The sequence below is a fragment of the Perissodus microlepis genome, chromosome 19 (assembly GCF_051167445.1).
Source record: "Perissodus microlepis isolate ML-2025 ecotype Zambia chromosome 19, ASM5116744v1, whole genome shotgun sequence".
NCBI classification, from domain to species: Eukaryota; Metazoa; Chordata; class Actinopteri; order Cichliformes; family Cichlidae; genus Perissodus; species Perissodus microlepis.
Genome location: NC_140479.1, coordinates 28,267,407 through 28,281,109, shown reverse-complemented (window position 1 = coordinate 28,281,109; position 13,703 = coordinate 28,267,407). Strand labels below are relative to the sequence as shown.

Below are 13,703 nucleotides of genomic sequence, written 5' to 3'. Positions count from 1 at the left end.
TTAAAACCAGCTCATTAGTTAAAAGTGTGCAAAGCGCATGTTAACTCATAAACTATGTTAAATTAAAAATTAAAAAAATATATCACAAAAGACCACCGTTTAACTTTGCAACAGGTGGTGATAATCGCTTTTACCCACGAAACAGAACTCTGGAGATGATGGCAGGCTATAAAAATATTAATCCAAAGACAGAAGCCTTGCACCCATTAGATGGCGCTGTAGTTTCAATTTACAGTAGAGCTGCTCCGGGTTAAAAAAAAAAAAAAAGATTTCATCACGAGATTCATTCAGGAAATTTCAAAGAAGCCACAAGGTCACAATGACTTTCTGTGTTTATACTGGGTGTAAGAAAAAAAAAAAAGGGTCACCATCCAGTTTATTTTAACACTTTCATATTTTACTGAATCATGGTGCATTTGAGTGCAATGAAAACAATGTTCTCATATACTGGCCATGCATTATGTGCTCCAAAACACTAAGTTCACTGTGAGGCAAATGTGGTTGAGTTTAGCTGAATTTGCCCTCCACCTAAAAGAGGTTTTAATCAGCAGGTCTGACCGGTTTCCGAGGGCTTTCCCTCTAAACAGAAAACACCCAGCTCTGTTACGATTAAAACCTGCTCTTTCACCAATTCACCACTTTCTTCCACAGACGCCATGAGTCAGCACTGAGACAAATCTCTGAGAAGCATATACTTTCACGGTGACATCACTGGATGGAAACTGAAACTGGATAGAGTAAAAAGTGTGAATTTCCCATGAACCAGACAGTAACTGTGGTTCTGTTTCTGTGCAGCTGGTGTTACACTTTTTCTGCTTTTGCATATCTCACGTTAGGTCAGCACTTTAATATTGTTTATCTGTCTATACAGCTTAGAGAACTTTAGACAAATCTATGTGGGAATGTGCATTTCACCCACATTTACCTCATCACCACCACACTTTGTCATGTGGGTGGGGGAAATGCACTTGAAATCAGGTAAGGGACTTTTTTTTGTCAGGTGAGCTCCACAACGGGTCAGACCTCGCAGTCAGTGTGTGACGCTGTGCATTGCAGCTGGCCAAAAGACAGACTGTGAGCCCTGGCTGTCAACATCTGCTCCAGAGACTGTACCATCTGCCCGAGGCCCCGGGGGGAGCATCTCTCCTCGTCTCAGACCAGCTGTGGAGCTCCAGACGTGGACCTGAGCAGTCTTGCAGAGGCGGAGAACACGGCCAAGACACAGTCAGAGGCGCTGAGTGCTGGAACATTTGTCACACACACTTAGCCATGTTTTATCTGTGGGGTGTGATCACAGTGAGGTTTAGACAAACAAAACTCCTGCATTAGTTCTTTCTTTCACTATTTAGTGGCAGATTACCACTACATACCAGTTTATTTTAAAGCTTTTGTTACTTCTTATTTTTAAATCTACACAGCAGTATGTCAGTAATTCAGATCATCTCCAGCTGAATCAGTATTTTTGTTTCAAAAACGTAATGTATTTACAGCTCTGTGTAAAAGTCTTCAGACGCGCATACCTTTCTTTCTTTGGAAAAGGGGAAATATATGCAGCAATTTCTTCAAAAGTGCAAACTCATTGAAATAAAGTATGAGGCAAAAACAGAGTTTTACGACTCTAACGAGATTCGAAAGTCAGTATTTGTTACGACCACATTTATTCTTCAGCACAGCCTGAACTCTCTTAGATAAGCGTTCTTATCGTTTCTGTAGGTAGTCTTCAGAAATAGTTCTCCAGGCTTCTTGAAGGACATTCAAAGCTCTTCTTTGGATGTTGGCTGCCTTTTGTTCTGTTCCCACACTGCTCCATTAATGTTGAGGTCTGTGCTCTGAGGAGGCCAATCCATGACTGGTAATGTTTCACTGTGTGTTTTTCTCTCCAGTGTGTTTTTACTGTTTTTACAGACACTCACACCGTTATATCTTTTTCTTGAAATTCTCCTTATTAATTGTGATTTGCACCACAAATGTAACATTTGGATTCATCACTCAAAAAGGCTTCATGTCACTGATTTTTATTTCAGTTCTCATCCAATTTGGCATACTTGAACCTTTACACTCTGCTTCTCTTCCTTAAGAATGACTTCTTGTCAGCAACCCTTCCACAGTGGATGGATCAACTGAAGGGCTAGATGGATCTGTCATGTCCTGTTAATACTGTTCATCATCTGTAGATATATTTTTCAGGCTTGCCACTTCTTCCTTTATTCTCTACTTGTCCAGTTTCCTCAAAATACAGTGGCAAGCAAAAGTATTCGGCCCCCTTGAACTTTTCCACATGTTGTCACATTACAGCCACAAACATGAATCAATTTTATTGGAATTCCACGTGAAAGACCAACACAAAGTGGTGCACACGTGAGAAGTGGAACGACAATCATACATGATTCCAAACATTTGTTACAAATAAATAACTGAAAAGTGGGGTGTGCGTAATTATTCAGCCCCCTGAGTCAATACTTTGTAGAACCACCTTTTGCTGCAATTACAGCTGCCAGTCTTTTAGGGTCTGTCTCTACCAGCTTTGCACATCTACAGACTGTAGTCTTTGCCCATTCTTCTTTGCAAAACAGCTCCAGCTCAGTCAGATTAGATGGACAGTGTTTGTGAACAGCAGTTTTCAGATCTTGCCACAGATTCTCGATTGGATTTAGACACCAGACAGGTCAGGGATAAAATTTTGAGAAATTTAAAGCAGGCTTAGGCTACAAAAAGATTTCCCAAGCCTTGAACATCCCACGGAGCACTGTTCAAGCCATCATTCAGAAATGGAAGGAGTATGGCACAACTGTAAACCTACCAAGACAAGGCCGTCCACCTAAACTCACAGGCCGAACAAGGAGAGCGCTGATCAGAAATGCAGCCAAGAGGCCCACGGTGACTCTGGACGAGCTGCAGAGATCTACAGCTCAGGTGGGGGAATCTGTCCATAGGACAACTATTAGTCGTGCACTGCACAAAGTTGGCCTTTATGGAAGAGTGGCAAGAAGAAAGCCATTGTTAACAGAAAACCATAAGAAGTCCCGTTTGCAGTTTGCCACAAGCCATGTGGGGACACAGCAAACATGTGGAAGAAGCTGCTCTGGTCAGATGAGACCAACATGGAGCTTTTTGGCCAAAATGCAAAACGCTATGTGAGGCGGAAAACTAAGACTGCACATCACTCTGAACACACCATCCCCACTGTCAGATATGGTGGTGGCAGCATCATGCTCTGGGGGGGCTTCTCTTCAGCAGGGACCGGGAAGCTGGTCAGAGTTGATGGGAAGATGGATGGAGCCAAATACAGGGCAATCTTGGAAGAAAACCTCTTGGAGTCTGCAAAAGACTTGAGACTGGGGCGGAGGTTCACCTTTCTGCAGGACAACGACCCTAAACATAAAGCCAGGGCAACAATGGAGTGGTTTAAAACAAAACATATCCATGTGTTAGAATGGCCCAGTCAAAGTCCAGATCTAAATCCAATCGAGAATCTGTGGCAAGATCTGAACACTGCTGTTCACAAACGCTGCCCATCTAATCTGACTGAGCTGGAGCTGTTTTGCAAAGAAGAATGGGCAAAGATTTCAGTCTGTAGATGTGCAAAGCTGTATGATGTATGATTGTCGTTCCACTTCTCACGTGTGCACCACTTTGTGTTGGTCTTTCACCTGGAATTCCAATAAAATTGATTCATGTTTGTGGCTGTAATGTGACAAAATGTGGGAAAGTTCAAGGGGGCCCAATACTTTTGCAAGCCACTGTATTTTAAGAACACACTGCACACCATGCCCAAATATGCCAAGTTCTCTTTGGAAATTACCTTCTTGGTACACAAATACAATTTTATGCCTGTCAAACTGTGCTATCTTGGGTCTTTGATAAATTGCCTGTTATGTCTAAACAGAACACTGGTCCATCTTTTTATTTTTTATTTTTTTATTTTTTTAAGCTTGAATGATTCATAGGTGAGTGTTAAATAACTAAACTGAATTGAAAATGAGCAAAAAGGCAGCCAGAAAAACTTTGAAAGACTTTCAGAAAGTCCAGAGAATTATTGCTCAGGACCTCTTTAAAAATTAAGACAGTGTGGCTCTTTGAAAGGAGAAATGTAAACAAAGGGTGGCTCAAGACGTTTGCAGATAAGTAGGATTATGACTTTAAAGAGTCAAACTATAGTTTAACCCTGTAAAGCCTGAACCATGAAATAATAATCCCAGAAAATTCAAATCTTTCAAAACTGTGTGTTTATTGAGCACGTAAAAAAGAGAAATTGATTTTGATATACGTTTTACCATTTTTGCGACATTTGGTATTTGTGCAATTTATCATTCTTAAAATATATTGTGGGATTTATTCAGATTTTTCAAGAGAAAAAAAATAATGCAAACATCTCAAAAACCCATGTATAAAACATGATACATTTGGTGTTAATGATACAGGAAAGTTATAATTTATATGGACTTTCAGAATTTGCTAGTTAATTTTTTTTGAAGAAGAAAAAAACCACAGTAACTGCAACCAAGATCTGCTTGAAATAAGAAAAATCTGAACCCCAAATAAGTATTAGAGTGGTGGGAAGGTGTCTAACTTTATTTTTTCCACTAAGCAACAAAAATAAATGTTGCCAACGCAACACAGTACTATTTATCTAGTCTAATAATATTGTATAGTCATCTCGCTGAGTTCTGAGCTTTTTAACTGTCTTTGCCTGAAATCCCTTTCAAAATAAGAGTCCACAAAGCTATTGTTAAGACCTTTTATTTCATCAATTTGAAAGAGACAAGTAAAAACAGTGTACAAAGTTTATATTATTGTTTACTAAAGCTGGTGTCCCCAGTCTCAGGAATACAGGAGGGCAGGTACAAAAAAAAGAAAAAAAGAAAATTAAAAACAAAAGTACAAAATGAATTTCCCTATTTTCAGAAGGTGACAGCAAAGGGCGCGTGCATAGGAAAAAGTAACAGATTCAAAAACCGAACAAAAGGTCTGCAAACGATTGAAGAGAAAACATAAAAACCATTACATTCAATAATGTATTATGCACTTTTTGAGAAAAAAAAAAAAGATTATCTGTCATCTTAAATATACTGAAGTGCTTTCGGAAACTGAGCATGCTTTTAAAAGAAGCCTGAGCCTTCTTTAAAAAGGAAGAAAAACAAAAACCAGACAATTATTTGCATTCACAAACATTTGAATCCATATTATAAAAAGGAAGCAAATTTATTCTTTTCCGACCTTAAAGTACAAGTAAGAGTCCAAACGTAATCATTTGGGGGCAGAAAAAGTGCATGTCATTGGCACAGTACAACTTATTATAATCAATGCTGGTCTCATAAATAACTCAGAAGCTTGTGAAGGGATATAAGACCCCGAAAGGGGCGAATCAAAGATGACGGATCCCCTGAAGCCCTGTTTGTTTGCAAAGTATTCCTAAAAGACGTGTATTATGTTAAAGTGACCTCACTGAGGCTGCAGCGAATGCACTGGGTGGGGAAAACACCCAGTAGTGTACTGTACATGAAGGAAAAACCCAGAGGAGAGATCAGATTCTGAGGAGGGTCGAAGCCAAGCAACCCTCACCAGAGGGAAACCAGGTGATGTTTGTGGCACAGCGTGGAGATAAAAAGGCATCAGGAACTATAAGCACTTACTTCAGGAGGAGGCTGCAGAGGCTATTTATTACCCTGAACAGGTAACCGGGGGTCTTCTCAATGACTCTGGTGTGCAAACAGTTACCAAAAAAAGAAGAATTCACTGCAGGCCAGTTTGTGCCTTAATGATTAATCGTGCTGCATTCTTTGCATATTTGCCTTTCCTCGCATCAGACTGCTTTTCACAATCCGTTCACCAGACTTACCATGATGTGGCGTGACAGTACAACACACTGACAAGAGTTGGTTTTTCAGCAGTAGGAAAGTGTTAAAGATCTTTTCCACACGATGGCATTTCAGTCTTAGGAGAATTAGCCATGTGTTACAACACATAAGTATGCAAGAATATTAACTTTATTTAATATGGTACATTCATTATGAAGCAAAAAAAAAAAAAAAAAAAAGTCTGAATGGACTAAAACATGGATTGATCACCCACTCAAACAATACTCTCTTCCCACATGATGTATTTGGTCCACAGTATGCCCATTTTCTAACTGACATGGTTATGGCGACATTAAATTGTGTTTTTAAAAAATAAAATAAAATAAAATAAAATAAAAAAATAATCTGATTTATAGCAGTAGCGCAAGTTGTGCATAGCTACATCTCCCCATTCATTACGGTGTATGGTTGCCTGCTCAGTATAGTAATAAACAACCAGGAAATGAACAGTAGTGTTATCTCCGTGGTCAGTCTTCAAAGGCCACACCGGTATGTCGTCTCGGATTTCCTTCTTCCTGAAAAAAAGTAATTTGGAGATGGCGACTGTTGCATCCAAAGACAGCTTCTGCAGACGATTGTTGGGAGGACGAGGGTTTGGGCCCCCGGTCTTCTGAGAGTGCAGTCAGGTGGGGAGAAGCGAGATGGTCGGACCGGAGGAATGGTTGAAAGTCGTTTAGGCCGTCCCACTGGCAGAGTAGGAGAACTGGGGAAAGTGGGGTCTCCGTTCACTGTCAAAGGACTCCATGCTGTCATCTGTGAATGGAGGGAGAAATAAATGGTCATTTTTTTCCCTCTCTTTAAGGTTTTTTTCCAGGAGAGGTCATGGATATATGAAAGCTTACCAACTAGTACTTTTAATATCTCTAACGATACAATACATCCATTTTTTTTTTTTTTTAAATAACTGCCTATCCATGTCAGGGTAATGGAGGCGTGTAAATTATACCAGCTCTGAAAAACATTTTCTACAGATATTCAAATGTCATTTTTTAGTAAGGACAGCAGAATGGACCAGTGGTTAGCCGTTGTCTCACAGCAAGAAGGTCCTGGATTTAAATCCACCAACAGGCTGGGCCCTCTCTGTGTGGAGTTTGCATGGGCCCTCTCGTGCAAAAACACGCATGGGTTGAATAATTCTAGGGTCCATAGGTATGAATAAAACTGATAGCGAGAGTCAACCTATCCAGAGTATACCACACCTTTTGCCCTATGGCACTATATGGTATATGCACATTTCTCATCTTCATTTCTTGTTTATGTTTCAATAAATAAAATGTATGCATTTCATTTTTCCAGTATCATAGCTAGGAACCCATAATCACTCCATTGCCATTAATATACTAGCTGTCAGAAGTGCATCTGAGAATTTCATGAGGCACAACGCTGTGTTTTAATGGCCCCGACTCTCCAGGAGAGGGCAGGCTGCTCTCAAGGGAGCTAGTTATGCCTGCAGGAAGGTTTCTGCACTCACATTTATGAGCCCTCCACCACTAAATGAAGCATTAGCACATGGATAGAGTACAATACTCTGTACAGAGGGAAAAACCTCTGTGGGTGAATGACTTGTATTTCACCCTTCCAACTCTTCAAAAAAATACAAGTATAACATTTTTAACAGGTGAAGGAACCAGATATCTGGTTTCATCTTTATCAATTTAAAAGTCATAATTGGTAATAAAGTCAAATGAGGAGGTCAGGCTCAAATGCAAGGTCACACAATTGCACAGTAAATGAACAGATTTGATTTAATCATATTTCACAGTAGAAAACTCTGTATGGGTGCCCAGAGTGTGCGTGTTTAACGCTACCTTGTCCCGGTGGCGTAATCGTGATGGTTTGTGCTGTGAACTCCTCATCAAAATATCTCGTGTCCGTCTCTGATGTAACTTGGGGCTTAAATGGTGGGACCAGCTGTTGTGGAGGAGAAGACACACAGAAGTATCAGTACATTAGAGCCTTCAATCAGTTTGGTACCATTTGCCAGTCTGATGACAATCCATGTCATGCCTAAATGGGTGGCGTCACTTTATTGACTTTCGAGATAGCGATAGCTGACCAAGTTTGGTGTTCTTAAAAAGACAACAGTCACAGGGGAATGAGGAAGCTTTACAGAAACACACCTTCTTCTCATAAACATCTTGCCATTCAATGCTGGCAAAGAACTTGTGCTGCATGATTTCCTTGGCGTCATCAGGTCCTCCACCTAACCTGGAAACAAGTACAAACAGATCAAACCCAGACGCAACATTAATTATGTAGATAATTCCAACCATTTTATATCATAATCTCATAGTAGGAACGCATATTTCCTTGCACAAACTCTAAATAGAAAGGTTGTCACCTTTGCTTTGGGTCTTTCTTCAGAAGACCAGAGAGCAGGGAGCGTGCTTCGAGGCCGAGGGTCCGGGGGAAGCGGATGTCTTCCATGAGGATTTGCTCAAACAGCTTCTCGTGGTCTTGGTTGTAGAAAGGCAGTCTGCCACACATCATCTCGTACATCACCACACCCAGACCCCACCAGTCCACAGCACGGCCATAATCATTGTCTTCCAACACCTGTGTTGGGGAGAAAGGTGAGCAAGATTTTATTTTATTTTTCGGATGTTCGAGTCATTTTAACTTCGTGTTGCAGATTTATGATGTGCTATTATCTTGTAAGTAGTCCTTACACTTCTGCAGGTACAGTTTATGGTTGACAACTAATCAACCATAACTGTGTTAGGCATCAAAGGCTGTGAGAACTGCAGCTTTGTAAACCAAATACAATTACTGTAAGTAACTGGGCTGCCCCCGTACACCAACTCACTCCCACCCAACAAAAATCACCTGCTTTTCCCCCTGGTCTGGGCTTCTGAGGCAGCCCCAGCCAACACTGACTCACATCTCACATTAGGAGCAAGGATAGAGTTTCCCCCAGAGCCCTGCATATTTAATCACCACAGGGCCTTCCACACATACAGATCAGCAAGCAGCAGAGGTGTGGGTCGCTTATGTGTGGCACCAAACAGACAAGGGTCTTACAAACAAACCACCTCAATGAACACAGCCAGAGTCTCAGAAAGAGAAATATTTAGTATTAGTCTTTCCATAAAGTGACTTTCTTGACAGTTCTTAATGAGACAAACTCCTCCAGTGTTGTGCTTAGTGAACAGCAAAACCTGTTGCATGACTAATGTGCTGCTGAGCGGAGTTGTTCCAAGGTCTCCGGGGACATGTACTGGATTCTACCTCACCAGGCGGATGTTGAAGGTGAAATCGAGACAAGGAGAACAGTCTGTTCTCTTAAACCTTCAGCAGTGTGATGCTAGGTAATTCCAACCCAAGAATAGAATCTTAAGTAAAAAGATGAGTGGATTAATAGAATTGGATACGGACGCAACCGTGTTGGACACAGAAGGTCCTGGAAAACAGATGGACGCATGTGTCCGTAAAAGGAACAAAACTACTTTGTATGTGCATGCGCAAGCCGAGTGCATGTGTCTGTGGGCAAACAGCCGGGTGCTGCGGTGAGCGGCGATCATCGAAGAGGACGGCTATGAGGACAGGGGCAGTAACGTGAAGCCGGTGCGGGGCTAGGATTACTGGGCCGTCTCTATTTCCAGCGCTGCTGTCGTGTGATTCACACCGTGCGACAGCTGGGCCTGCAGCTGCCCCATATATGTAGAAGAGCGCCACAGCTGTGAAGCTGCCAGGAGCGCAGGAGCCAAGCTCATCCCTCATATACGTAACCAGGACTGTTTGCCTGCCTGCCTGCACCCCAGCCCCAAACTAATACTGTTACATTTCCCCAAAGGAGCAGAGATAGTGAGGAGAGAGAGGATAAAAAGCGCGCACACACACACACACACACACACACACACAGCTGCTGCTTTGGAGCTCTGCTCTGTATACTGCACTTTTTCTGCTCAAAGCCATTAATTTTTTAAAGTGGTGAATCCAGATCAGTGTCAGTGGCTAGATTAAATCCGTTTACATTTTTCTTTGTAGAAGTTCCCTAAAAGCCAAATCCCTTGGCCGATAATAGTTTTCTATTACTTAATAAAAAGTGGCTGAATGAAACTTTCCTACTCCTCACCGAAGAGAGAAACTGATCAGGCTTTTGCAGATTGGGTCTGTCCTCCCTCTCGCCCCCACCTCTCCACCCCCACCCCCTGCTCTGGGTGGAATATTCCCAGACGTTACAGCATTCCTGTGCAGCACACACAACAAGGTCATTGTTTACTGCAGAACAACCTGTAACACTGCCTGGCCCGCACTCCGCAGAGACGCTTGCCAGCGACCCCATTGCCATGGCAACGCCCCCTGATGTCTCTCTGCTCTTGGTTGCCGAGGTTGGAGCTGTCATGGGCTATGCAACTCGGTGGTGGAGCGAAGTGGGTTAGGTTGAGCTTGGAACGGGCAGAAATAATGTATGGAAAACGCACTTAAAGCTCGGACTTTTACCTGGTGCTGATGATTAGATGGCAGTTCCATCTGATTCGACAAGCAGCACAGGTACGTGTTCCCGAGAGGCGCCCTGAAGCACTCTGTAATAGTGTCCTCACACCAGCTCTGAGTCAGCCCAGGTCAGGTGAGGCACCCCAGGCAGCATCGGGGGCTGTGGCTCACTTGGTGCCACACAACAGCTGTAGCCAATGTGGTCTGTGTGTGTGTGTCTTTCTTCTCTTTTCAGAGTGCGGAAGCTCACGTTTCCTGAAATGCTGCCAGCCAATTACCCTTCCTCCTCCCCCAACCAGAAACTTCCAAATGCAGACTAAAAACAACGATACAGCAACTGTGTCAACATGGACGCCTTCTCCTGGAAAACTTTTTTTGTTTTGTTTTTTTGTTTTTTTAAATGGCAGCAGGCAAGGGGCTCATGCAAACACACATGTACTTAGTGACACCAACCCACCCAACCACCACAAACATTCACAATGAATTCTCGTGTTACACAACCCACTCCAACACTTGTCATACCTGCACGCAACAAGGGTAGCCACACCCCTTGCCATATAACATGAGAGCAGGCTGCCCTACCCTGAGCACACGGCATACTCATTAACACAACCTTAACTGGAGATTAGTAGAAGAAAAGGGCTGTTATCCTGAAATGCCTTTCTAATGTTCAACACCACACACCATTCCTTTCTCTACAAATGTCACATGCACCACGACTAGCATTCAATCCTGGGCTCCAGCTCATCTTATTCAGTTCAATCAAATACAATCATTTTGTTTTTAATTTACTTTATAGCAAGGTAGAGAGCTCTTGGCTCAGCACATCTGAAAAATATCACCAATATACACACATATTTAAAATTCAAACAGAAACTTGAATAAAAAGAGCAAAGAAAACCAAGAAATACAGATTCATTCCTGTTCTTTCACAGTTAGTGAAAGAACAGCTGGACGAGTAAATTAGTCACCAAATGTCAACCCAAGTGAACACCATTAGACGATGTGTTCACCACCATCCAACACACACCAGATTTCAAAGCTGTTTGCAGCTCTAAAGTGGCCTGACACCAAATTATTGCTTCAGCTTCCTTTAATTTGTCACTGATCTATAGAGAACTACAGAAAGTGGGCTTTTCTGCACACACTAAGGTCACTTAAAGTCACCTGCAGGCTGAACCACTGTTGTGTTTTTACCTCAGGTGCAAGGTACTCTGGAGTCCCACAGAAGGTTTTCATAGTGGCGCCATCTTTGATCCCCTCCTTACACAGGCCGAAATCTGTGATCTTTATGTGTCCGTCTTTGTCCAGCATAAGATTTTCCAGCTGAGGAGAAGACAGAAAAATTACTTCTTTGGTTAAACATCCCAAAAAGATGATGTTGATATAAATTATTAAATGATCAAACATCTATCAGAAACAAGTCTTTTACAGGAATTTGTGGAAAAATAAAACATCAACTGGTGTCTGTAATTAATTAACTGAAAACTATTTAGTCATTAAACACCTTAGGTTGGAACTAACTATGCATGTCATCCAAATAAGGTATCTCATGTGGAAGTAAATTACCAATAGGGCACTTGCAACATTCATGGCCTTCTTCCCCTCCACTTCTTAGTCATTTGTGCTTTGTGGTGATATGTGATGGTAACTGATGGCTTACAAGAAAGTTTTTCCAGGTCAACCACGTGTGAGGGAAAGCAAAAAAAAAAAATTGATCTCTACACTTTAAATGTTGTTTTCTCAGTTCGATACCTAAAGATTGTGAAAATGCTCATAAAAAGCGTGAATATGCAAAGGTACCTGGTGATACACATACACAGGTAAACCTAACTGACTGAAAAAAACATGCATTATGCAGTGTCATGACTTGAGGTTACATGGCCTTTTAATATCAGCATGTCCTCACCCTCCCCTCGCTGTCTCTTTCCCTCAGTTAAAGTCACCTGGCAGCTGTAGCTCACACGTGGCCAGCAGCGCCCGGCCAGAGTCAGCACATCCTCCAATCCTGCTACCCTGGCATTTTCAGGAGAACCCTAGCAGGCTGGGAGCCTGGCTCATAAACCCAAGGGAGAGAGGGAGGAAAGGGGGGGGGGGGGGGGGGGGAGGTAGGGAGTGCTATGCTGACCTGGCTGGTATAGTTTTATCAGCTGGAAGTATTAGGGCTTCAGAAGCCCACTGCAACTGATAACCTCCCAAAGCCTTCTTAAACTCAAACATGCCTTATCAATTTGCAGCATCCATCTCCGATGTCATCTTCCCTCGCACACTTCTCTTCAGCTTTTAAACTCAAATGCAAAACAAGAAGCAGTTGGAAATCTCAAACTTCTTCATTCTGAGAAGATGTGTGGCTTTTTTCCCCTCCATTAAAGAAAACAGCTAACACAAAGAATGACGTCGATCTCACACACAGAGCGGTGATATCACCCACTGAGAACTTTGTGTGTACTATAATGACTGGTTGGTGGTGATCTGTTCAAAGGGGCCGTGGTAGTTATTTCCGTCTGGCTGCAGCAACGTACAGGCCGGACTTCCATCCAGCTGCAGTGAGGTCTGGAGTTTGATCTGGGGGAGGCAGATCAATAAAGCCTGGCCACTGCTCTAGATGGAGACAGACCCTATTTATATCCTGCCACGGGGAGGGAAAAAGAAAGTGAAGGGGAGGAGGGTGGAGAAAGGGAGGCTGAGTGAGGACACATTTCCCGCCTACCTTTAGATCCCGATAAACCACGTTTCTTTCAGCATGCAGGTAGTCCAAAGCAGACACTATCTCTGCGCCGTAGAACCGCGCACGCTCCTCTGAAAACACCCGGTCTCTTGAAAGATGGAAGAAAAGCTGAGGGGATGTGGGAGATTGACAGGGACGCAGAGGACAAATAAGTGTTTTTCAGTCAAGAAGGAAGTGAGAAATGAACACACTCAACATCCAAAGTATTTACAGATGCACATTTAGCGATGATTAAACTAGTTTACCTCACCACCGTTTGCATACTCCATGACAAAGCACAGGCGGTCATGTGTTTGGAAGGAATATTTCAGTCCCTGCAGATCAAAAAACAAAAACCTCAAAGCAGAACTTCATGTTTCAAACCAAGTCAAGCGGAAGCTGGCATTTAAACAGCTAATGGTAACATGAAATATCACAATACACGTTGCGGCTTTAGCTACATTTTCGAACATTTCGAAAGAAGAGGAGGAAAACCACAGCACAGACAATGTGTTGCCTTCACCCACCACTTAGATCTAAAATTTGGTAGGAGCTTATCATTACAACCCACCTCAAAGCAAGGGTTAACTGATTAAAAAAAACAAAACAACAAAAAACCACTCAACTCTAGCGTTTGTAAGCACAGCACTTCAAAACATTCCTGACAAAAACTGCCTCTTTTTTCTGAATGGATGCTTCTG

At 42.4% G+C, this 13,703-nt stretch overlaps 1 protein-coding gene across 3 annotated transcripts in view; it reads right to left on the bottom strand.

Moving 5' to 3' along the window:
- Positions 1-4,724: 4,724 nt before the first annotated feature.
- akt1 (AKT serine/threonine kinase 1) overlaps positions 4,725-13,703 on the bottom strand; it is a 31,333-nt gene continuing 22,354 nt past the window's right edge. For all 3 annotated transcript variants that reach the window (XM_084914244.1, XM_084914243.1, XM_084914242.1), the window contains exons 8-14: positions 13,269-13,337; positions 13,006-13,131; positions 11,493-11,621; positions 8,200-8,414; positions 7,979-8,066; positions 7,667-7,769; positions 4,725-6,611 (exon numbers count right to left, since the gene is read on the bottom strand). In XM_084914244.1, coding sequence (XP_084770370.1) covers positions 6,532-6,611; positions 7,667-7,769; positions 7,979-8,066; positions 8,200-8,414; positions 11,493-11,621; positions 13,006-13,131; positions 13,269-13,337 — 810 coding nt within the window. In that variant the 3' untranslated portion in view covers positions 4,725-6,531. The remainder of the gene's footprint in view (positions 6,612-7,666; positions 7,770-7,978; positions 8,067-8,199; positions 8,415-11,492; positions 11,622-13,005; positions 13,132-13,268; positions 13,338-13,703) is intronic.